The 26,641-nt window shown below is 40.9% G+C and overlaps 1 protein-coding gene across 1 annotated transcript; it reads left to right on the forward strand.

Moving 5' to 3' along the window:
* The first annotated feature begins 8,401 nt into the window (after positions 1–8,401).
* Positions 8,402–13,246, forward strand: LOC105905534 (tripartite motif-containing protein 16-like). Its single transcript, XM_031582569.2, has 6 exons — positions 8,402–9,369; positions 9,707–9,802; positions 9,886–10,119; positions 11,488–11,647; positions 11,755–11,814; positions 12,016–13,246. The coding sequence occupies exons 1-6, from the start codon at positions 8,779–8,781 to the stop codon at positions 12,540–12,542; spliced, it is 1,668 nt and encodes a 555-aa protein (XP_031438429.1). The 5' UTR covers positions 8,402–8,778; the 3' UTR covers positions 12,543–13,246.
* Positions 13,247–26,641: the final 13,395 nt, after the last annotated feature.

Here is a 26,641-nt window from a genome sequence, read left to right on the forward strand (position 1 = left end):
AGGGTCAGAGTGTGCAGATTCACACTTAAGCAACAATTGACAATTTGCCTTTTTTTAAACAATTAGATTGATGGCATAAGTGTAAATGTGTAAACACATTTTTGAATGCAATGTCAGTTAGATATCATTCTTAAAAAGCCACTGGTATAACTATTGAGGGTGATGAACCCCCTGTAGCGGTGGTAGTATCTCTCTTGAGGTGTGCTGTGCTAACTAACCTGTTCATTCACTCAGGATGCTGTCAAACTAGCTAGCTGAATTTCGTTACTACTCTCTACCCAGTGGTTTGTGGTTTAAGAAATACATATAATTTTAAATACATTTTTTTTTTTTGGCTAACTAATGTTTTCTAGGAGGAGGATCTCTCCTCTGCCTCTAGCCTTTCCATTTGGCTTTCCCCTCCTCTCTCTCCAGGGCCTCCCTCTCCTCTTCCTCTCTCTCTCCAGGGCCTCCCTCTCCTCTTCCTCTCTCTCTCCAGGGCCTCCCTCTCCTCCACATCCCTGATGATCTCAACAAGATCGTCCCCTCCTCTCTCTCCAGCGCCTCCCTCTCCTCCACCTCCCTGATGATCTCAACAAGATCGTGCCCCCCCTTTTTTTTCATGCACCACTTTAATTTGCAGGCCACTCTCCACGACAACAAGTGGGGAAAATACATAAACCATGTTATTATACATGCAAGCATATACAGTAGTAAATCTAAATGTCTTTTCATGTCTAAATTAATTCAACATATTAGTATTTATACGTACTCAAATCATTTTATTTAACTTGCCCCTCCCGCTGGATGTCCTCATCAGTCCCTGTAACACCAAAGTAAGGTATAAGTCCAATTATGTGAGAGTGAGTGTAGCAGTGGAAAATATTCTCAGGGGGGGCAATTTTTCTGATAATGATTAAGGCGACCCATTCAGTAGGTACATTAAGCAAGACAAATGTATCAATTTGTTGTTAGCTGATTAACTCCTTCAGGAATATCTTTTTGTCCACTAGATGGCAGTACACTACAGAAAGATTTCCACTCTAACTACATAAGTTACAGGTGGAAAGCTATGGAAGAAAGTTGCATCCAGGAGCCTTCATAAGCAAAAATGATGCAAATTTAAGTGCCAGTGGCATAATGCATTGTCATATTGCATGACCAATTTTTACACTGAATTGGCAGTTGCAAAATGCCATTTATTTAGAAGACAGAGGTCTGTGAATCAGCCATAGCAAATGTCACCCATAAGTTTCAGGCGTGCCTTCCTGTCACGGCTACATACCTCAGGTAACTTTACTCACCAAAGATTGTGTTTACCACCAGTAGTGTAACTAATTTACAATTGGGTCATGTTGCGGCGAAAACTAGCCACTTCCTTGCAATTCCACATTCTGGAGTCAAGAGGCTGAATGTGTAGATATGTTCCATGGATGATCTCAGATTATGAATCGCTTGGCAGTCTCTTTTAGGAACCTAGTTCCTCCCAAATTGTTGTGTGTGTCTGTTCCTATGGCCAATTGCAAACAGCTCCGTCCTTTAACTTTTACTCAATCAGAACTTGTTGCATGTTTGGTACCACTCTCATCTCCCGAGATACTCGTGGTGAAGTCCATTAATCTCGGTTACAACCTTGCTGTCCGCCTCTGAGCAGTCAGCCTTTTTGGTATTATTTGTCAGCCATTTTGAGTGAGGCTTTTCATACTTTCATAAATTGATCCATGTTTACTTACCAGATACAAAAAATATTACCAGTCACAAGTTTGACGTTGTCAACGTTTGTACGGACTTAATGGGCCGAGCAGGTGTTATAGTTTAACTGGTAATGGTGTTAACTGGTGACCTAATGTCTGGTTACTTTTTCGCTGGTTACCAGAGGTGTCAAAAGTGTTCACATTCATTACTCAAGTAGAAGTATAGATACTAGGGTTTAAAAAGACTTCTGTAGAAGTTGAAGAATCAACTCAAGCTTTTTATTTAAGTAAAAGTGTAAAAGTACTGGTTTCAAAACTACTTAAAGTATTAAAGTAAAAGTAATGTAAGGGGACATTTTTTTCTATTAAGGACAAACTCTTCAGCCGCATCTCAAGGGCCTATAGTGCACTACCCCACCCCCCCCCCCCCCCCAAAAAAAATGTTTTTCTAAAGGCCATAATGACTATAATGTTATATTAAAATGTTATGTTGAAAAATGTGGGATGCACTAGGCTACCCGTTTCATCTGCATATATGCCCATTGCCCAAATTATCACTTTTTATTACAATGCAAATACATTAAAGTACTACTGAGCATTAACATGCGTTTCATGGAGCGGAAGACATGATAACTAGTTGCCTATAAGTATTGTAATAGTGCAAAAAGTCAAACTTCAGTGGAATGTTATCAATAACCTTTATTGGAAGAGACCTTGAGACCTTTGGACTCAATCCTGTATGTACAACAACACTACCAATAGGCTTTATTCAGCCGCAAAAGCAGCAGGTTCTCAAAGTTATTTGAGCCTATGCATGCTCTTCCTGGCCTGAAGATGCAACACTAAACAGTCTTTCACAGGCTGCTGAGGCAGGGAGTGCCGTATTAAACCTAAGTGATCGCTGGCACACAGATGGGAAGGACTTCAGTACATCTACTGTGTCTCCTGGGCACCCCAGGAACGCATCCAACTGCTGGGTCGTTTCAAGAGGACCGGTCTTCTTCAAGGAGGAAAAGAAGAAGAAGAAGAAGTCCTCTTCCTCAGATGATTGGGAGCCCTCAATGACGTGATTCTCAGCCTGACAGTCCAAGTGGCTTCTAATATAATAATAATAATTCATTTAATTTGTAATGCACTCTTCATTCAGAAGAATCTCAGAGAGCCAACATATTAGAAACTAACTATAATAATACAATAAAATAAAAATTAGTTAACATAAGCATAATTGAAATTTTTTAACATTTTAACATAAGATTTAACACAAGGCCAGAAATGCCTTCCTGAATAAAAATGTTTTTAGTCCAGCTTTAAAGGAGTCCAGCGTCTGCGTTGCCCTTAGGTGGTCAGGGAGGCTGTTCCATAAGCGTGGTGCTGCCGAGCAAAAGGCCCGGTCGCCCATAGTGCGGAGCTTGGTTTTGGGGACGCGGAGGAGCGAGCTGTTTGAAGACCTGAGGGTGCAAGTGGAGGTTTGGTGAGTAATTAGTTCTTGCAGGTCAAGGAGGTGCATGCCAATTTATGCATGTATGGGTGAGTATAAGGACTTTGTAGTCAATCCGGAAAGAGACAGGGAGCCAGTGTAGTGAGTGTAAAATTGGTGTTATGTGCTCATATTTCCGGACCTTCATCAGGATCCTGGCAGCGCTGTTTTGGATGTATTGCAGCTTCTGGATGAATGTAGTCAAGGCCTGTGCAATAAAAAAAACTAAATCAGGATAATTTAGACCATATGACAGTATTGTAATTGTATAGCTGATATTCCAAGTGGTCATCTTCGTCCAACAGGCCTCCGGCATCAACAAATTCAACACCCTCAACGCTTGCATGGTCTGGGGGTTAAACCAGTGCGCAGTGACACCAATGAAACCACGACGGTGTGCCGTCCAGCAGTCTGTAGTGGTTGCTACAAACTCAATTTCACTAAGGGCAGCTTTCAGTTTTCTTTTCATTTCAACAGAGGCCTTTGTGAGTTGGTTTACAACAGTATTGCGCGTCATGACATTTGTATTTGGCTGAAGATGTTGCTGAAGATCAATGAAGCCCTGTTACTGAACAATGTGTGGTGGGTGCAAGCCTTGGACAACAAATTTCAGGACTACTTTATCCACACTTGCCTGGGACACCCTTCGAGTCTCCCACAGCTTGGTTTGTTTAGAGGGTGGGTCCAAAGAAACTTCAGTGGATGACTTCCTTTTGCGTGTACCTCTCTAGACGAGTGGGGTGTTTCTTCTGTGGAGAAAATTAATGTACAGGTACAGATAGAGATTCATATTATTTCTCTCAAACCACAAACTCAGATTATCTAGGACTTCAATGTCATGCTTGAAGTTCATGAATGAAGGTCAGACTACAAGTTAGGGGGCAGTTTCACTGGTCTATGCAATTATGTTGAGCAGACCGGAATATTTCCAGCGGTTTTAGGACCACAAGCAGCTGCTGGCATGACCAAAAAGTAGCATTATTGATGAGATAGTCTGACTAATTCATATTAAACTGCATTTGGCTGATAGTTGGGCCTATTAAATCTTTACACGGACCCATGGGGCCTGCCCTACACAGGCGCGCACACTCTCATACACAGACAGGATCATGCCTATCCTTAGTACATGCTTTATCAACAAGCTATAGACTACAGCTTTGCACAATTAACCTACAAATATTGCATATAGCAATAATACAAGTTCAGATAACCTTTGGCTAAAGTCGAATATCAAATGTCACACAGAGCCCAACAAACGAACTTGCAACATTGAATCATAGCCTAGCTACTGCTAGCAAGCAAACCATGGCATGTCTTGGCATGCACCTAGCCATAGCAAACATGGCAAATTTACATTACTAAGTAACTACAATAGTTTGTCAATAATCGACTGATAATAACACATTTTCAGCTTACCTCAATATGCTTTTTCAAATTCGACGGCGAGTTTTTGAAAGGCGTTAGCTTGTGGTACTTGGGTGCGCAGAGCTTGCAGCGCATTTCAAAATAAGTTGTTTTTGCACCCAACCAGTGGCGTTTCTACATTAGTGGCACGTGGTGCACTGCCCCACCAGATCCAGATGGCGCTGTTGTGCAGAAAGCTCAATACACCTGTCCTTTGTGGAAAAATACATCTTATTTTATTTAATATGCAAAGTAGCGTGAATGTGTGTGTGAATAACTTGACTCACAAGCACTATAGTCCTGTTTTGGAGTAATTTGACTCATGTGTGTTTCTGTCTGTGTGCTTGCGCTGTGAAATGCTGCTCTCCGCTGTCCCTCCCTTTCCGGAGGGGCAATGGCGCAAGCTTAAGACTGTTGCCATGGAAACACCAATGAGCGTGAACCACACAGGCCAACGTTAACATTGGGAGATGGGGGACTTTCAGATGTGCCCCATGAAATCTGCCTATTAACTCGAATATTGCGAAAACCGCGAAAACTGTACACCGTGACCAAGAAGAAAAAAAAAAACATACAGTCAGATCAAAATCAGACAGATCAATGCCAGTAACGTTACTGCTAGTTAGCTATCGCTAGTTTTCGAGTATTTTGGAAGTGTTTCAATTCAGCCTACAATGAATAATGTTGCCTATAATGAACTATTTGTTGAGGGTGCAAATCAATAAATTATTATCAAGTCCATTTAAAGTTTTTTATATTTTATATGTTATTTGTTTCACTTGTTGTATAATGGCTGTCTATGCATTGTTTGACTTTGTGTAATTTGTGTAATTTTGACTTTGTGTCATCTTGCAGACCTTCAACTATCAAACTATAACGTTAGCCAATGGAGTAGATATTGCAGCAAATTACCCTAACAATTTTCCAGAATATTAACATTGGCATGAATCTAATATATATATATATATACATACATCTATTCTAAGGTATTACTTCAGCTAGTGTTAGATTAGCATACATATATTCTAAGTTATGACTACAGCTAGTGTTAGCTAGTGCTAAATGGGCAAAGAAGCAAATACCATATAATAATAAAAAAACGTACATTACGAGGCCATGTAGAGAGACTTCCTACTCCCTAAATGTAGAGAGACTCCGTACTCCCTACAGGACTCCCTCCTGAAGGGAATCTGAAATCTGAAAATCACATCGTTTCTGATATAGACATCCCATAACAAACTGACTGGGTTGTCTTTTTTCAGCGTTTTGGGGTTGGTTGGCACACCAGATACCCAAATGTGTAGAAGCACTAAAAAAGTGAAATTTTCATTTTAAAATTCTTCTGGGCTCCTAGATGTCCCGCATTTTATTTTGTCTCTGGTTATTCAGCTTTTTAGAAGGATACCGAGGCTTTTTTGATTGAGAAGAATCAAACATTATCTCTCTTGGTCGAGTTTGTTTGCTTAGGCCTACTTCCATGGTGGTCGCACGCTGTGTTCGCATTCTTATGTGGCAACGCAGGGTGTCAAAATGATACTGGAGAAATGGGCAAAGGGCGGAATCACACAGGCCAAAACACAAACAGAATAGAAAAGCCTTTATTGTCATTGTATTTGCATACATCAAAATACGGAGCGCTGATCCTCTTGGTGCCACGAGGGACAACATATAACACAACAATACAATAAGCTAAAAAAAGATTAAGAGTACAACAAAGTGCAGTGGTATAGAGTACAAGTACTCCCCCTGAGGAACGTTGCAAATAAATAAAGTCACATTTTTGTCACACAGGAAGGAGAAACTATATCCAATTTGATGATCATCTTCTGACTACCACGGCTATTCTCTCCGGCTAGGAAGACTACGCAGCAACTCTTAAACTTTACTAAATACTCCACTATAGCTTCCGTAATTCTCAGACGGTTGCGTTGATCTGTCAACGTTGACGGATCCCTATTCACTTTGAATTGGACGTCATCCGTTGCCAAACTGAATTGTGGTTCCGTTGCGTTCTGTTGCGTTGCGTTACTTGCGCCGAAAGTTGAAAAATGTTTAACTTTTCGAGAGAGAGAGAGAGAGAGAGAGAGAGATAGAGCACTTGAGACAAAAAGAAAGAGCAAGAGGAACAAACAGACACAGAAAAACAAACAGAAGAATTTGAGAGATTTCTCTAGAAAGAAAGATGGCACTTCAGCACAAATGCTACAGCTAGTAACAGCCTATCAGCAAATATACAGATCATCATCAGAAAGAAATGCCAAAAAAAAGGCGAGGGAAATAAAAAAAATCATGAATTTCTCTCTAGGAATCAGCCAAATGACTGTGACTCAATCTCTGTAAAGATGTTAGGAACTGTAAAGATTTATTTTTCCGATGTTTTATTCTTGGAAATATTTGGTGAAACATTGCCATTGTCATTTACTCAGCAGCTCCCTGTAAGATGGTTTTATTTATTTTGTGCTGGTATTTATGTTTTTATTTGTCTAAAAAATGATTTGATCAAAAACTGAATGCAGTAGCCCAGCCTTTGATCACACATGTCGTGGTCACTTATTTTGACTTAATGCAAGGAGGAGCCAGAGACTCTGTAATTCGTGTAATTTGTTTAGTGTATTGTTCCAGTTAGATTTATCCATTTATCCATGACTTCCATGGTGTTTCTCTTCATGTTAGGTTTGTTCGATAGTCAGACGAAAACATGGTGGAAGCCCCCCTACCCCCAGTACAAGCTGAAAAGCGAGGGGATTATTGACACACGCAAAGCCATTTTGACAAACTGTGTTCATGTTTTGCTGAAAAAACTAAGCCTTCCTTCTCAAGGAAGTGGAGCTGGTAGAGATGGAGGAGAGACACATACCAGTGCACCGGTAACCCTCCTGGAGTGGAGAAGACACCGCAGACAGACTTAAACATTTAACCCTCCTGGAGAGGAGAAGACGCCGCAGACAGACTTAAACATTTCACCCTCCTGGAGAGGAGAAGACGCCGCAGACAGACTTAAACATTTCACCCTCCTGGAGTGGAGAAGACACCGCAGACAGACTTAAACATTTCACCAATCAGTTTCAATCAGTGGCTTAATTAAATCACCAGAGTCCTTCCTTTCTTGGAGTATGAGAATCTGCATCAAGTGCCAAAATGTGATGAAAGTTCTATTCAGGACACCAAATACACAGAACTGTGACGGGTGATGACAGAGAGAACCAGAGCGGACGAACATGGGTTGAATCTACCTGAGAACTGTACACAGTGTTAGTCAAGCCAAGTGGTATTTGAATGTACATATTGTTTGTATACTTGGTAATAAAAGATGATAAATCAGTCCATGTTCTGTTGATTTATTCTCATATATATATATACAGTAAATGGTAAAATCATGTTGGTTGAACAGCCTGATAAGATATTTAACGATTCCGATGCCATTCCGATTCTTGCTTATCGATTCAATTCCTTATTGTAGTGAGGGAGGCTAGATAGATGAAGTCCTTAAGGGAAATGTACTCTTTAATTATAAGTTACTGGTAAATGGTGACATTGTATTCTTTATTTTTTGTCTGTATAATTGTATACTTTATTTACTTTCCTGTGTATAATTGCTATCAGGACTGTTACCGATTCTAACAGGAAGTTTCTCTCCTAAAAAGCACACCTGAGGAAGCAGGAAAGAAGTGTATGTGTGGGACACCTGTGAGACTGTCAAACAAAAGAAACTGGAGGATTTCTGTAAGGAGCCTGTGGCCAGTTTATGGAGTAAATACTCTCTTATTTGCCTGTTTGGGGATCATTGGATTATACAGTACTTTGATTTTTAGATCCTCTTTTGCAAGAGAAGAGGATTTTTTTTTTTTCATGAGATCAATCTTTTTTGTTTGTTGCAGCAGGGCTGTATATTGTTTGAACGCCTACTTTTTCTTTTTGGGCCTTTTTTTCAGAATTATAACCATGTGTATTTCTTGATGATTGTCCTTAAATTCCCTTTTTCCCATAATCCAACTCGTGGGTTAACATGTGTTGTGTTGTTCTCTTGTGCTCTCTGCACTGCTGCCCCTCCCACTCTCACAGAATAAGGAAGCCACTCCCACCCCTCAGCGCTCAGCCCTTTCCAGAGAAACGAAACTCAGTTCTGCCTCTAACTTGACTCTGTCAGGAAGAGATTACAACAGTAAACGACACGAACGGAGAGAGAGAGGAAAATACACAGAGACAGACAGAGAGTGACTCAAAATGGCAGAGGCCAGTGTTGTTTGGAGTCAGGACCAGTTTAGCTGTCCAATCTGTCTTGATCTACTGAAGGATCCTGTGACTATTCCCTGTGGACACAGTTACTGTATGGATTGTATCACAAGCTGCTGGGATCAGGAAGATCTGAAGGGAGTCCCCAGCTGTCCACAGTGCAGACAGACCTTCACACCAAGGCCAGTTCTGGGCAGAAACACCATGCTGGCTGAAGTGGTGGAGAAACTGAAGATTATGGGACTCCAGGCTGCTCCAGCTGCTCACTGTTATGCTGGACCTGGAGATGTGGAGTGTGACGTCTGCATTGGGAGAAAACGAAAGGCAGTCAAGTCCTGTCTGATGTGTCTGGCCTCTTACTGTGAAACTCACTTCAGAATTCATAATGATCTCAACCCAGGGAAAAAACACAAAGTGATTGAAGCAGCTGGTAAACTAGAAGATCTGATCTGCTCTCATCATGATAAACTACTAGAGGTCTTCTGCTGCACTGACCAGATATGCATATGTATGCTGTGTGTCATGGATGAACATAATGGACATAAAACAGTCTCAGTTGCAGCAGAGAGAACTGAGAAACAGGTAAGACTGGCTTACGCAACAGAGCCACAATTCAGTTTGGCAACGGATGACGTCACCCCATTCACCCCGCTATTGTGCACTGATAAATATGTGACTGTGAATAACGGAAGCATTCTCTGAAGTTATTCCTTCCAACTTTAACATTTTTTAATCCAACGTTTGATACATTTACAGGGTTCATGGTTATGGTTAAATGAAAATAGTCAAAGTCTATGTTGATGACTTTGAGTTCTAACCTTTTGATTCATAAAAGTGACTTTATCTGTACTAATACATGATATTGTTTTTTCTTACAATACATTAAATACACGACTCTAATAGATGTACCTGTTCACAGAAACAGTTGGGTGATACTCAGAGAAAATCCCAACAGATAATCCAGGAAAAAGAGACTGAACTGCAGGACCTGAGACAGGCTGTGAAAACTTTTCAGGTGAGTTGTATTAACCAGAGGAAATAACAAGAGACTGCTGTAGCAATTCATGTCTTGTGTCTTCTTGTGTTGTGTCCAAACAGAGTTCTGCACAGGCAGCAGTGGAGGACGGTGAGAGGATCTTTACTGAAGTGATCAGCTCCATTGAGAGAAGACGCTCTGAGGTGACAGAACTGATCAGAGATCAGGAGAGGGCTGAGGTGAATCGAGCTGAAGAACTCATGGAGAAACTGGAGCAGGAGATTGCTGAGCTGAAGAAGAGAGATGCTGAGCTGGCGCAGCTTTCACACACTGACAACCACATTTGCTTCCTTAAGGTACTGTCACGACTCAAATATGATGCATTATCACAGAAGAGATCAGGTTATTTATGCAGTTCTGTAAAAAGTCACTGTTGAGACCGCTCTACCTGTCAGTCAAAACGTCAGTTTCCTATGCAGGTGCTCTTTGGTGATGTGGTAAACATAATAGAGAAGGAAAGGTAACCAAGGCACTCTTCTTTATTTACACAATGTCCCATGCAGAAACATTGTGATTGTTATATCATTTTAAATATTACATGTATAACCCCTGACATAGATGCCCTTTTGCATTGCATTTGATCTGATCTGACTAGATTTCAGATCAGACTGGAGCTGGACATGTCAGAGTGGACGTGGTCTTCAAAAGTCTCCTGCACCTCAATTGTTATACTAGAAATTACCAGTACCTAATTTTCACACCAAATGCGGTGTATATATTTATGATGCAGGGCTAGGGTTGCAAAGGGGCAGAACCTTTCCAGTAAATTTTCGGAAACTTTCCATGGAAAGTTTAGCTCGGGAATTTTGAAAATTTTGACATTTTTTTTTGTAAAAATTAGCCTATAACAGGGAACTTAAATGTAGTTGAAAACAAGACTAGGCAAGCCTAGCTCAGCTGGACCCTGGGTGCAGCTAGTTGGGAACATTGTCTGCCAGAAACATAAACCTATGACTTTCTGTAGTTTTTCAAAGTCTTTGTAATTACTTAGCATATTTATTACTTTTTCATTTTAATACGAAGTATATTTGTATACAGTAGGCTACATTTTTAATTTTTTGAGAGTAGGATGTATGTATGTCCACACAAAAGTACTCCATCACCTCGATAACTTGCGGCTGTTGGGGTTCATAAAATAAGCGCGAGTTGGGCGACTTATCGAAAATAAAAGTAATTACTGCAAATTAAAGGCTGAGCAATAAAAAACGTAATTCAAAACTCTATTTTAAAGATGTATGCTTTCATTTTACATTTAGAATGGGACTTTTTTTGGGGGGGGGATACATTTATTTTATTTAACATTCATGTTTTTGTTGTTCAATGAAATAACCCATTAAAGTTCTACTCACAAATAGATTAGGTCAAACTAATTTTTTTTTTAATTTGTATCAGAAATGTTTGCAGGCATGTCTGCTTATATATGACAACGTAAATACAGTTAGTATAAACAACCCCAAATTTCCAGTTTATTTAAAGTCAAAGTCAAAGTGTTTATTGTCACATGCACCAAATAGCTTCAGCGCGGTGACATTCTATGCACGTAAATTCCCATGGAAAGACTTGAATTTTGCAACCCTATGGTCAGTGCCAAGTGCTCCAGTAGGGCCTGGAGTAAGGTTTATGTTTGTTAAATGACATTTGGCTCATTTTCTCTCTTATTGTAGAGTTTCCAGTCTCTCCGTTCCTCCTTTGCTTCTGACAACTCATCCATACACACGGCCCACACAGATCTGTCTTTTGATGAAGTAAAAGAAAGACTCTCTCAGCTCAGGGGGAAACTAGAGGATGCACTCCAGCGGGGACTAAAGGCCATTTCTAAAACTGGTATGAGATGCATTAGTACAATAACTTTGAAAACATCACTTCTGAATACAATGTTGATGTGACCCAGAAAGTTGTGGTTGTTGATAGGTGTCTTTTTGTCTTTACAGCAGAGCTTGTTAGCTGTCTATCACTGCCTGAACCCACGACCAGAGAGGATTTCCTGGCGTGTAAGTATATGATACACATATATGTACTACATGTACAAATACATAAACACACATACACAATGCAAACACACATATACAAGAGGAGAACATAGTGCCCTGCTCTAGCTGGTAGTGCACATGATAATTCATTAATTGTAATAATTCAAACCATTATGTCCCAAATCACCACTGCTCAATGAGTCATGTTTTATCCTCCCTCAGATGCCTGCCAGCTAACCCTGGATCCCAACACTGCTCATAATGAACTCACACTGTCTGAGGGAAACAGAGTTGTACAAAGGTGCCCTGGTGTGAAACATTCATATCCTGACCATCCAGACAGATTTGATATGTGTCAGGTGCTGTGTAGAGAAGCTGTATCTAAACACTGCTACTGGGAGGTTGAGTGTTCAGGAAATGTTTACATTGCTGTAACATACAAAGGGCTCACAAGGAAAGGAAGATCTGCTTCTATACAACTAGGACACAATAACAAGTCTTGGAGTTTGGGAAGTTCCACTTCATACAAGTACATTTTTATACATGATGATAAACTAATGTCATTCCCTCATAAGCCCACCTCCACCTCTAGAATAGGAGTGTATGTTAATCACAAGACAGGAACTCTGTCTTTCTACAGTGTCTCTGATACAATGACTCTTCTGCACCAAATACACACCACATTCACTGAGCCACTGTATCCTGGCTTTTGGCTCGACATGTCGAGCAAAATCATATTGTGTCAGTGACATCATACAAGCAGAATCAAAACAGAATCAAGACATTCATGTCTAATTTGAATGGATAAGTCCCTGACACAAGGTTTCTTTCTTCATTCAGCCCTTCTAGCCTAGCTTTTGGGTTTCATTTGAGTTACTAAATTGTACAGAACAATGGACAGTGATTGTGCATGAACATCACTTGCTTTAATGTTGTGAAGACAGGACAATATGTGTCGTTATCTACACAGAAAGTTAATTACCACAGAAACTTGCTTTTATATGGTAGCAAAATGTGGTAGATTAAATCGAATTCAATTGTATTTATATAGCACCAAAACAATACAATGATCTCAAGGCGCCATGGTAACATGATGACAGAAGATAAATAAAGCACAAGCTTACTTTTCATCTGCATGACAAGTACTAAAACTAAAACTAAGTGTTTGTGGGAGTCTTTTCTGTTCGGTGAAGTTACCGTAATATTTCCAAAACAGTTTCAGTTAAGAATAAATAAATGTTGATAGCCCAAATATAACTGTCATACAATTTATTATCACCATACGACAACATATTATCGCTTTTTTTTCTCCCTCCAACACTCTAGTGACGATCTCATCGCACACATACGCACACATCCACTTCCCTCCCCGTGAATTCTTTCCCTTTTTTGATAACTGTAGTTCTACATTACTGTTTGTGTTATTTGCAATAAACTAAAATCTTTCAAAAAATATAACTCTTGTTGTCGATCTGTGCAGTCGGAAACGGCTGACTGTAACATATCAAAAACAGATGTGAAACCTAATTGTAACAGGTGAACAGAGTACCTGCCCTGTTTTGCCCTGATTCAGATCGGCTCCCCCAGAATCAGGGTCAGAGTGTGCAGATTGAACAATTGACAATTTGCCTTTTTTTTTACAATTAGATTGATGGAATAAGGCATAAGTGTAAATGTGTAAACACATTTTTTAATGCAATGTCAGTTAGATATCATTCTTAAAAAGCCACTGGTATAACTATTGACGGTGATGAACCCCCTGTAGCGGTGGTGGTATCTCTCTTGAGGTGTGCTGTGCTAACTAACCTGTTAATTCACTCAGGATGCTGTCAAACTAGCTAGCTGAATTTCGTTACTACTCTCTACCCAGTGGTATGTGGTTTAAGAAATACATTTTTTTTGGCTAACTAATGTTTCTTCTCCTCTGCCTCTAGCCTCTCCCTTTCGCTTTTCCCTTCTCTCTCTCCAGCGCTTCCCTCTCCTCCACCTCCCTGATGATCTCAACAAGATCGTCCCCTCCCCCTTTTTTTGCATGCACCACTTTAATTTGCAGGCCACTCTCCACGACAACAAGTGGGGAAAATACATAAACCATGTTATTATACATGCAAGCATATACAGTAGTAAATCTAAATATCTTTTCATGTCTAAATTAATTCAACATATTAGTATTTATACATACTCAAATCATTGTATTGCCTTGCCCCTCCCGCCGGATGTCCTCATCAGTCCCTGTAACACCAAAGTAAGGTATAAGTCCAATTATGTGAGAGTGAGAGTAGCAGTGGAAAATATTCTCAGGGGGGGGCAATTTTTCTGATAATGATTAAGGCGACCCATTCAGTAGGTACATTAAGCAAGACAAATGTATCAATTTGTTGTTAGCTGATTAACTCCTACAGGAATATATTTTTGTCCACTAGATGGCAGTACACTACAGAAAGATTTCCACTGTAACTACATAAATTACAGGTGGAAAGCTATGGAAGAAAGTTGCATCCAGGAGCCTTCATAAGCAAAAATGATGCAAATTTAAGTGCCAGTGGCATAATGCATTGTCATATTGCATGACCAAGTTTTACACTGAATTGGCAGTTGCAAAATGCCATTTATTTAGAAGACAGAGGTCCGTGCAGGGCCGGCGATTGCTATAGGCGAACTAGGCGACTGCCTAGGGCGACAAATGGGTTGGGGGCGCCCTAGTGTCGCCCTTGGACCTACTTCCCATTAATCATAGTTAGAATAACAACCAAATTAAAACATGTTTATTAATCATGATCATCGTAGGGCGCCCCTTCAGCCACACGTTTACTTGTCAACCTGATTTTTAGATTGAATTGATGGTTATTGTCGATCATTTGTCGCGGTTGCGTTAAGTTACGTTACGTTAGTTACGTGAGAGCTCCTGCACACTGCCAGGGTGGGGTGGGCGTGTCAGCTACGTGACATTCGCAAAAATGAAGCGGTTTAAACCACCTGGAGCACAGGGACGAAAACGGAAAAGAAATCCAAGTATAGAGGTAAGTCTTCTCATCTCAGCCATTGAGGTGTCAAATGAAACAAATGTAGTATTGTGCATCACCTAATATTGGACGTTTCATTGCAGTCACTTAGGCTAGCTATAGCTAGCTAGCGACTGTTACTTTGCTAATTTGCTACGTAGGCTATCAAACGTAACTTCACTGATAACCTACATGGATGTAAATGTCAAAAGACCAGTATCTGGATAACGTATGCTAGTTATTGAAAGTACAGTTGCTGTCTAGATTCATTATAAATGGCATACGTTCTGTTTAGTGAATTCACAACTAGCAGGTGCATACACACACAGTAACATTTTGGGGATAGTGGTGGTGTTCACCCTTCTGTACAGTTCCTCCCCAGGAATATACTACATTTTTTGTTTATTTTTGTTTTAAATTGGCCAGATGCACTCAGGCCATTTTTGCAGAGGCCGGCACCTGCTGGAGAAAGGACGCCTGATTCGCCTCCCTCTGAACTTTGCAAGTAGCCTACACAACTAGATAGTACTACTGTTGCTGTTTTTGTTATTGTTATTATTATTAGCAATTATTACTTTCATAATCACATCACATTAATACTACTAATTGTAATCAGTAGCCTAGTATTATTTAGCCTTGTGGCAGTAATTGTAATTGATCTACTACAAGTTACATGGTCAGATAAAATGTATTTGTACAATGCAACTATGTGGTGGGATGATAGAAATGACCAAATGCAACTGTGTAAGGAACAGCATGGATGAACTCTGTGTTTAAATACAGCTTCAGGAGAAGGGACATCCAGTAGTACTCAAGGGGCCAGTAACACACAGGCCAGGAACACACAGCCTGCATCAGGTGAGTCTATTTAATAGTATTTTTTCAAGCCACATCCAAATCAAATCAAATCAAATCAAACTTTATTTGTACGGCGCATTTCATACAAGGAAGTAACACAATGCGCCTCACAGTAGGAAAGAAAAGGGGGGGGGGGGTTACACTTGTATAAAACACACAGATTTTCAAGAGATAAATGAATAAAATAAAATAAACGTACTAACCGCACTGCCACCGTAAAGGACTACTCAGCACGGTCATCGTCAAACTAAGCTGCTGGGGGGGGGGTTACAAACACTTGTAAAGAGACACAGATAAGTAAATAAATAAATAAATGTTACATTAATGTTAAATAAATACATTTTACAAGTTACAAAACACTTATAAAAAGACACAGATTTTGCCAGAGATAAATGAACAGGAAATTACGTACTAACCGCACTGGCACCATAAGGACTGCTCAGCACAGTTATCGTCAAACTAAGAGACAGCTGCTGGGGGGGGGGGGGTACAAATACTTGAAAAGAGACAGAAATAAGTAAATAAATAAATGTTCCATAAATGTTAAATACATTTTACAGTGAGTGATAAGCGAGATCAAAGAGGTATGTCTTAAGTGCATGTTTAAAGGTTTCAACCGTTTCGGCCATTCTTAGGTATTCTGGCAGAGTGTTCCAAAGGTTGGGGGCATAGAAACTAAAAGCTGCTTCCCCATGTCTCTTTGTCCTGGCTTTTGGAACTGTTAGAAGTTCAGTGCCGGAGGACCTCAGGGATCTACTGGGTGTGTACCTTGAGAGCATGTCTGTTATATATTCAGGTGCATGACTATGGAGTGATTTATAGACTAGTAGGAGAACCTTGAAATCTATTCTAAAACTAACAGGTAGCCAGTGCAGTGATTTTAATACTGGTGTGATGTGCGCTCTCCGTCTTGTTTTAGTGAGGACTCGCGCTGCTGCATTCTGTATTGTTTGTAGTTGACTAATGGCTTTTTTTGGTAGACCAGACAAAAGCGAGTTACAGTAGTCTAGCCTGCTCGTGATAAACGCGTGCATCAGTCTTTCGGTGTCAGCCTGAGCGAGAAACGGTTGCACCTTAGCAATGTTTCTTAAGTGATAAAAAGATGTTTTAATTATATTTTTGATATGGGTTTCAAAATTGAGATCTGAGTCAAGTATGACGCCTAGGTTTCTGGCTTGGTGCTTGGTGTTAAGTGCTAGTGTTTTTAAGTGTGCAGTTAGTTTCTCTCTCTCGTTTTTTTCACCAATGACTAATACCTCTGTTTTATCTTGGTTTAGCTGGAGAAAGTTTTGTGACATCCATACATTTATATCAGAAATGCAATTTACCAAACAATCAATAGAGCTGTAGTTGTTGGGTGTTACAGAAATATAGAGCTGGGTGTCATCTGCATAGCTATGATAGTCGATGTTGTGCCTCCTAATTACACTACCAAGGGGTAGCATGTATAGACTGAAAAGTAAGGGCCCTAAAATGGATCCTTGAGGGACCCCACAGGTCATACAAATGTTTTTTGAGCTGTGGTCTCCGAGGGCGACAAAGTATTCCCGGCCAGTTAGATAGGTCCTAAACCAGTTTAGGACCGGACCAGTGAGGCCAACCCAATTTTCAAGTCTATCAATAAGGATATTGTGATCAACAGTATCAAAGGCTGCGCTCAGATCCAGAAGGGCCAAGACAGATAGTTTTTTGGAGTCAGCATTAATCCTGAGATCATTTACAACCTTGACTAATGCCGTTTCTGTGCTATGATTGGAGCGAAAACCAGATTGGAAGGTGTCAAATGCACAGTTAGCATCTAGGAAATTATTTAACTGTTTAAAGACAATTTTTTCCAGGATTTTGCTTAGAAAGGGAAGGTTAGAGATGGGTCTAAAATTGTTTAGAACTGAAGAGTCTAAATTGCTTTTCTTCAGGAGGGGTCTCACCAGGGCAGTTTTAAGTTCTGATGGGAAAATACCTGTAAGCAGGGAACAGTTTATAATGGCTAGAATGTCCTTAGACACAGAGTCAAAGATGGTCTTAAAAAATTTGGTGGGAAGGGGATCAAGAGGGCATGTAGACGGCTTCAGTTGTGACACTATTTTGCTCAGCATTTCTATATCAGCCAGTGCAAAAAAGCTCATACTGTTACAGCATGGTGGAAGGGGATCAGAAAACAAGACATTTGGAATTTCTTGAGCAATATTTTTCCTAATGTTCGTTATCTTATCTCTGAAGAATGCTGCAAATTCCTCACATTTGGAGGTGGAAAAGAGACTATCATCTACTTTAGGTGCAGGATTTATAAGGCTGTCTATTGTTGAAAAGAGGACCCTGGAATTGTTAGAATTTGTAGATATCAAATTAGAGAAATGATCCTTCCTAGCATTTCTTATTGCTTTATTAAAGACTGAAAGTTTATCCTTAAAGATATCAAGGTGGACCTGTAGCTTGGTCTTTCTCCATGTACGCTCAGACCTTCTGCAGGATCTCTTAAGTTTAATAATTTCCTCATTTCTCCATGGAGCTTTTTGTTTGGCTAAAACCTTTTTTTGTTTCAATGGTGCTACAGAGTCAAGTGCTGTCCTTAATTTTGTATTTAGAGTAGTTACTAGATCATTAACACATGATGGCCCCGTATCTGGGTTTTTTGCACTAGTTATGTTCATCATTACTTTGAAATTCTCAGCTGCTGCAGAGTTAAGATAGCGTTTCTTAATAAAACATTCAGCACTATTTCTAACTTTAGGTACCAGTGCTGTAAAGAAAATACAAAAGTGGTCAGAAAGAGCAAGGTCACAGATAGACGATATAACAGTTGTAAGACCCTTTGTAATAACTAGATCAAGGGTGTGGCCACGGTTGTGAGTGGGTTCAGTGATGTGTTGTGTAAAGTCCATGGAATTCAAGAGATTCATAAAATCCCGGGCCTTTGAGTCGTTCCCATTATCAACATGTATGTTAAAATCACCAGTGATAATAATCTTATCGTAGTTTGTGTGTATAATGGAGAGTAGTTCTGAAAAGTCTGTTAGAAAAGTGGGACATTGCTTGGGTGGCCTATACACAGTTACTGTCAGAACAGGAGGCTGGCACTTTAGAACTATGGCATGATATTCAAATGAGGCAAAATCATCAAAGGAGATGCTCCTGCAGCACAGGGCATCCGTGGTTATGGTGGCTGTCCCGCCCCCTTTTTTACCTGTTCTAATGGACTGAAAAAAGCTATAATTGGGAGGGGATGCTTCAATAAGAGCTGCAGACCCATTTTTGTTTAGCCAGGTTTCTGTTAAAAACATACAGTCTAATTTACGTTCACATATAAGATCGTTAATGAGAAATGTTTTCCCTGATAGTGACCTAATATTTAGTATTGCCATTGAAATATTTTCTGGATATAGTGGCTCACAGGAAGGAGGAATATGCCGGGGTATAGATAGAATATTTGCTGGGCTTCTATTGTTTCTATTGTATCTATGGCCTTTGTTTTTAACTGTGCGTTGGGTAGAGATTAAAACTGGAATAGGATTATAGGCGCATGCCATAATATTATATGAAGCAGCCTGTTCTGAGGTAGTGGTGTCATATATTGCTCTGTAGAAAACATTGACAGATTCAGATTCATTTTCATAAACAGTGTTATTAGAGTTACTACCTGGGGGGCATGAGTCTGTGATGTTTTCTACAGGATGTCAGTGCCTTAGGGTGGTCTTCATGTTGTCCGACAGCAGACTGGCTCCGATCCGGTTCGGGTGGAGGCCATCATGCTTCAGCAGGCTGGGCCTCTCCCAGAACAGGTCAAAGTTGTTAACACAGTCAATGTCTAATGAAGCGCAGGTCGCTCGCAGCCAGGTGTGGAGGTTGAAAAGTCTTGACCATCTCTCAGCGCCTCTCCGGTAGGTAGGGAGAGGCCCAGAGATGACGATCCGTCTTCCTGTGTCCATGAGGGTAGTGAGGAGGGCTGTGAAGTCTGCCTTCAGGACTTCTGTCTGTCTTGCTCTGATGTCGTTTGTGCCCACATGTACAATTATGGTGCTGACCTTGGTGTAGCCGGCGAGGATGCTTGGGAGTCTACGTTGAATGTCACGGACCCTCGCTCCGGGGAAGCAGTGGACCTTGCAGGGACCGCTTGGTGAAGGGGGGATGTAGACATCTCTGATCATGGAGCTGCCAATGACAAGGGTGGAGGTTGTCATGTCAAGCGGGAGAAGCCGTCTAGGGGATGCTGACTGTGTTGAGGGCCCAGGATGGGAAGCAGGGCGGCGTGGGCGATGCTGGATGTCAGTGTGATGCCGTTGTTTCTCTGGAGCCGGTCTGCGGGGGCGTTGCAGGGCGGGCTGAGGAGGGGTGTCATCAAGCCCAGGGGGCTCCTCCTCATTCATCAGTGTGGTGTAGCGGTTTCCCAGTTTCAGGGGCTGGCCTGGCTCAGTGTGTCGTCCCGACCGCCTTCCATCACGCTTGCTTCTGCCAGCTGTTCTCCATGGCTGGTGAGGAGTGGAGTTCACCGGCAGGGTGGGCTTGGTCCCCACCAGTGGCCAGGGAGCAGTGGTGTGGTCTGGGTTTGTGTTCATGCAGGGCAGAGTGGAATCGAGATGTCCAGTGTGTGTGTGTGTGTGAAGAGGACCCACAGATACAATGGAGTCAATGAACTGCTCATCCAGCTTGATCTGGTAGAGGTTCGCTAACCTGACTTCTAGTTCTACTACCTTCTGTCTGAGCAGGAGGCAGGAGTCGCATCCAGGTGCACCACTGAGGGAAGGCATCGTGGCGATGTCAGATGAGAGGCAAAAACTTGAGTTTATGTGTTTTGTTTGCTACGATGTCGCGGTGACTCGCGGTGAGGTAGTCAAACGTTAAGCTTTAGCTGGTGTTTGCTTGCTAGGCTTGCTAGCTGTTCAGAGTCAGAATGAGAACAGGTAGTGTTAATTTAATTTAGCGATCTATACAACTCCAAGCTCACAGGAAGAAGCAAAAACCTACTGTTTGTAGGATAAAATTCTTCTTCTGCCTTCTGTTAAAAGAACGACAGCGCCTTCCGCTAACCTGCGAGTTGGCAGTTAAATTAATTGTAGGTGTCTTTCACCGCAAAAAGTTTTTTTCCCCTAAGGGTTACCTGGAGATTAAGATGATAGTCCAGCAGAGAAATTCTTAAATACCGATGATGAATCCGTCGATAAAGAACGAGAGTCGGGGGTTTAATCCAGTAGAGGTTAAATTCAGTAGAGGTTAAATCCAGCAGAGTTTGTTTTGTTTTTTGAAAACTTTTGAAGATGGCCTCAAATCCTGACGGTGAATGCTTCGATCAAGAACGATAGTCTGAGCTTGAATCTTTTAGAAGATTAAAAATAAAAATTCTCCGGGTTTTTTGGAAGATTAAGAATAGAGAGGAGTAGGCTAATCGGTAGGTAGAAAAATTCGGCAGGTTGCAGCAATCTACTTTAAAGTACAATAGAAACATGTTAGCATGGATTAAATACAATAGCTTGTTTTCTTAAAGAAGTTCAACCACATTCATGATCATTTCACTTATTATATTAAACACTGCTTGTCTGGCTATACAATATGCTTGAATACAGGTGAAGGTGAAGGGACATCCAGGACCACATCAAGCACTCAGGGCACCAGTGAAACTACACTGCAGACACCTCACCCTCCACAATTCCTGATATTCAGGGAGAACCTATAGATCCTGCTGACTGGCCAGCCCTCTGTGATCCGGTAAGGACAGAGTTAGTTTGCAGAGGACCATACCAGACCAGTCCAGACTTTACATTTCCAAAAAGAGATGATGGGAGAAGCTGCCACCACAACCACTTCTACAGGAAATTAGTAAATGGGGAGAAAATCAAGAGAAGCTGGCTTGTATATTCAAGGGAAAACAATACTCTGTATTGCTTCTGCTGCAAGCTCTTTTCACAGAAAAATGACCACCTCATTAGTAGTGGCCTAAATGACTGGAAGAATTGTAGTGAGGTATTTGAGATATTTTGTAGTGGTACGTACAGTATCCATAAAAGCACTTTTGTTTGAGGGTATAGAGGGTCATAATTTGCTTAAATGTCCTTACAGGTGCTTAAGAGTGTTTTGCACAGTTTATGGTTTTGCACAGTTTATGGAGTTAATTTAATCAAAACTTTGAGTGTGTAATAAATTATTAAAAATAATAAAAAAGAAAATGTTCTGAAACTATTCTGGTGTTTGTTGTCCATGCAACATTTATTGTTGAACTGCAATGTAGAATAGTAGAATTATAAGTGGGTGAAAAAACTGCTATGCAAAGTAAAGTGATGTTTGGGGGGGGGGGGGGGGGGGGGCGCAAAACTCAATCTCGCCTAGGGCAACCAAAGGGCTAAAGCCGGCCCTGGGTCCGTGAATCAGCCATAGCAAATGTCATCCATAAGTTTCAGGCGTGCCTTCCTGTCACGGCTATTTACCGCACGTAACTTTACTCACCAAAGATTGTGTTTACCACCAGTAGTGTAACAACTAATTTATAATTGGGTCATGTTGCGGCGAAAACTAGCCACTTCCTTGCAATTCCACATTCTAGAGTCAAGAGGCTGAATGTGTAGATATGTTCCATGGATGATCTCAGATTATGAATCGCTTGGCAGTCTCTTTTAGGAACCTAGTTCCTCCCACATTGTTGTGTGTGTCTGTTCCTATGGCCAATTGCAAACAGCTCCGTCCTTTAACTTTTACTCAATCAGAACTTGTTGCGTGTTTGGTACCACTCTCATCTCCCGAGATACTCGTGGTGAAGTCTATTAATCTCTGTTACAACCTTGCTGTCCGCCTCTGAGCAGTCAGCCTTTTTGGTATTATTTGTCAGCCATTTTGAGTGAGGCTTTTCATACTTTCATAAATTGATCCATGTTTACTTACCAGATACAAAAAATATTACCACAGTCACACGTTTGACGTTGTCAACGTTTGTACAGACTTTATGGGCCGGAGCAGGTGTTATAGTTTAACTGGTAATGGTGTTAACTGGTAGCCTAATGTCTGGTTACTTTTTCGCTGGTTACCAGAGGTGTCAAAAGTGTTCACATTCATGACTCAAGTAGAAGTATAGATACTAGGGTTTAAAAAGACTTCTGTAGAAGTTGAAGAATCAACTCAAGCTTTTTACTTAAGTAAAAGTGTAAAAGTACTGGTTTCAAAACTACTTAAAGTATTAAAGTAAAAGTAATGTAAGGGGACATTTTTTTCTATTAAGGACAAACTCTTCAGCCGCATCTCAAGGGCCTATAGTGCACTACCCCACCTCTCCCCAAAAAAAAAAAAACATTTTTCTAAAGGCCATAATGACTATAATGTTATATTAAAATGTTATGTTGAAAAATGTGGGATGCACTAGGTTACCCGTTTCAGCTGCATATATGCCCATTGCCCAAATTATCACATTTTATTACAATGCAAATACATTAAAGTACCATATGTGTACTACTGAGCATTAGCATGCGTTTCATGGAGCGGAAGACATGATAACTAGTAGCCTATAAGTATTGTAATAGTGCAAAAAGTCAAACTTCAGTGGAATGTCATCAATAACCTTTATTGGAAGAGACCTTGAGACCTTTGGACTCAATCCTGTATGTACAACAACACTACCAATAGGCTTTATTCAGCCGCAAAAGCAGCAGGTTCTCAAAGTTATTTGAGCCTATGCATGCTCTTCTTGGCTTGAAGATGCAACACTAAACAGTCTTTCACAGGCTGCTGAGGCAGGGAGTGCCGTATTAAACCTAAGTGATCGCTGGCACACAGATGGGAAGGACTTCAGTACATCTACTGTGTCTCCTGGGCACCCCAGGAACGCATCCAACTGCTGGGTTGTTTCAAGAGGGTCGGTCTTCTTCAAGGAGGAAAAGAAGAAGAAGAAGTCCTATTCCTCAGATGATTGGGAGCCCTCAATGACGTGATTCTCAGCCTGACAGTCCAAGTGGCTTCTAATATAATAATAATAATTCATTTAATTTGTAATGCACTCTTCATTCAGAAGAATCTCAGAGAGCCAACATATTAGAAACTAACTATAATAATACAATAAAATAAAAATTAGTTAACATAAGCATAATTGAAATTTTTTAACATTTTAACATAAGATTTAACACAAGGCCAGAAATGCCTTCCTGAATAAAAATGTTTTTAGTCCAGCTTTAAAGGAGTCCAGCGTCTGCGTTGCCCTTAGGTGGTCAGGGAGGCTGTTCCATAAGCGTGGTGCTGCCGAGCAAAAGGCCCGGTCGCCCATAGTGCGGAGCTTGGTTTTGGGGACGCGGAGGAGCGAGCTGTTTGAAGACCTGAGGGTGCAAGTGGAGGTTTGGGGAGTAATTAGTTCTTGCAGGTCAAGGAGGTGCATGCCAATTTATGCATGTATGGGTGAGTATAAGGACTTTGTAGTCAATCCGGAAAGAGACAGGGAGCCAGTGTAGTGAGTGTAAAATTGGTGTTATGTGCTCATATTTCCGGACCTTCATCAGGATCCTGGCAGCGCTGTTTTGGATGTATTGCAGCTTCTGGATGAATGTAGTCAAGGCCTGTGCAATAAAAAAAACTAAATCAGGATAATTTAGACCATATGACAGTATTGTAATTGTATAGCTGATATTCCAAGTGGTCATCTTCGTCCAACAGGCCTCCGGCATCAACAAATTCAACACCCTCAACGCTTGCATGGTCTGGGGGTTAAACCAGTGCGCAGTGACACCAATGAAACCACGACGGTGTGCCGTCCAGCAGTCTGTAGTGGTTGCTACAAACTCAATTTCACTAAGGGCAGCTTTCAGTTTTCTTTTCATTTCAACAGAGGCCTTTGTGAGTTGGTTTACAACAGTATTGCGCGTCATGACATTTGTATTTGGCTGAAGATGTTGCTGAAGATCAATGAAGCCCTGTTGCTGAACAATGTGTGGTGGGTGCAAGCCTTGGACAACAAATTTCAGGACTACTTTATCCACACTTGCCTGGGACACCCTTCGAGTCTCCCACAGCTTGGTTTGTTTAGAGGGTGGGTCCAAAGAAACTTCAGTGGATGACTTCCTTTTGCGTGTACCTCTCTAGACGAGTGGGGTGTTTCTTCTGTGGAGAAAATTAATGTACAGGTACAGATTGAGATTCATATTATTTCTCTCAAACCACAAACTCAGATTATCTAGGACTTCAATGTCATGCTTGAAGTTCATGAATGAAGGTCAGACTACAAGTTAGGGGGCAGTTTCACTGGTCTATGCAATTATGTTGAGCAGACCGGAATATTTCCAGCTGTTTTAGGACCACAAGCAGCTTTGGCATGACCAAAAAGTAGCATTATTGATGAGATAGTCTGACTACTTCATATTAAACTGCATTTGGCTGATAGTTGGGCCTATTACATCTTTACACGGACCCATGGGGCCTGCCCTACACAGGCGCGCACACTCTCATACACAGACAGGATCATGCCTATCCTTAGTACATGCTTTATCAACAAGCTATAGACTACAGCTTTGCACAATTAACCTACAAATATTGCATATAGCAATAATACAAGTTCAGATAACCTTTGGCTAAAGTCGAATTTCAAATGTCACACAGAGCCCAACAAAACGAACATGCAACGTTGAATCACGGCCTAACTATCAAGAAAACCATGGTATGTCTTGGCATGTACCTAGCCATAGCAAACATTGCAAATGTACCATTAGCCAGTACGTTACTTGGGCACTACTACTACAACATTTAGTCAATAATCGACTATCATAACGAAAACTATAGTTTTGGGCAATTAACATACAGATGTTGCATATAGAAATAATATAATTAAGCAATAAGCCCCAAGAGGCCGTGTTTTGCGCTGATTTTAGAACAGGTAAGGGGAGTTGTTAGGCACGACGCGAAGCGGAGTTTATTGCTTTTCTAAAACTGTCACTAGAAATATCTGATATGGTTTCATTAAATAACGACAATTACATTTAAGAAACAAAATAGTTTAATAACAAACCGTCATTCTTCCGCCACTACAAAGTATAGTTCCTGAATAAATCGTTGCCACGGAACAGCCAGATGGAACACTTGCGCTACTGACAAAAAAGGGGTGCTTAGTTATTCACATTCATTTGTATATCGCCATTAATAGTGCAATTGTTGAAACAGTTTTCAAACGGACTCCTCTTTGCTGGTGCAGCAACAGGGGTATCTTGATGTTGACGCTTCAGTGTCCTAGATGATGTTTCAAGGATGTTGCTCCACTCCTTCCTCTCGCTGTAATTTGGACACCAGTACGATTTCAGTGACGACTCGCACCTATGTCCCGTCACTGCCATAATCTCTCTCCCCTCTAGACAAGAGTCAGCTTTGTAACGTCTTTCTTTCTTTGAAATATTCCATGCCCAGTAATATGGAATGTTGTCATAGAATGTTATGAGGACAACTTGAAAGGTAATGCTGGATTTTACAACGGCATGGAACGCGATTTAGCCAATCACAATCAAGGATTGGAACAATCAGTTTTAGAAGCTCAGATAACATTTGGCTAAAGTCGAATATCAAATCTCACACAGAGCCCACCAAACGAACTTGCAACGTTGAATCATAGCCTAGCTACTGCTAGCAAGCAAACCATGGCATGTCTTGGCATGCACCTAGCCATAGCAAACATGGCAAATTTACGTTACTAGGTCACTACAATATTTTGTCAATAATCGACTGATAATAACAAACTTTCAGCTTACCTCAATATGCTTTTTCAAATTCGACGGCGAGTTTTTGAAAGGCATTAGTTTGTGGTACTTGGGTGCGCAGAGCTTGCAGCACATTTAGAAATGAGTTGCTTTTGCACCCAACCAGTGGCGTTTCTACATTAGGGGCACGTGGTGCACTGCCCCACCAGATCCAGATGGCGCTGCTGTGCAGAAAGCTCAATACAGCTGTCCTTTGTGGAAAAATACATACAAAGTAGCGTGAATCTGTGTGTGAATAACTTGACTCACAAGCACTATAGTCCTGTTTTGGAGTATTTTGATTAG

The sequence above is a fragment of the Clupea harengus genome, chromosome 16, assembly GCF_900700415.2.
Source record: "Clupea harengus chromosome 16, Ch_v2.0.2, whole genome shotgun sequence".
NCBI classification, from domain to species: domain Eukaryota; kingdom Metazoa; phylum Chordata; class Actinopteri; order Clupeiformes; family Clupeidae; genus Clupea; species Clupea harengus.

Bases quoted from the DNA above. Each gene is read 5' to 3' on its own strand.
- LOC105905534 (XM_031582569.2), top strand. From the start codon at position 8,779: ATGGCAGAGGCCAGTGTTGTTTGGAGTCAGGACCAGTTTAGCTGTCCA. The intron at 9,370-9,706 runs GTAAGACTGGCT...ACCTGTTCACAG, and splicing joins CAGAGAGAACTGAGAAACAG to AAACAGTTGGGTGATACTCA. The intron at 11,815-12,015 runs GTAAGTATATGA...ATCCTCCCTCAG, and splicing joins CAGAGAGGATTTCCTGGCGT to ATGCCTGCCAGCTAACCCTG.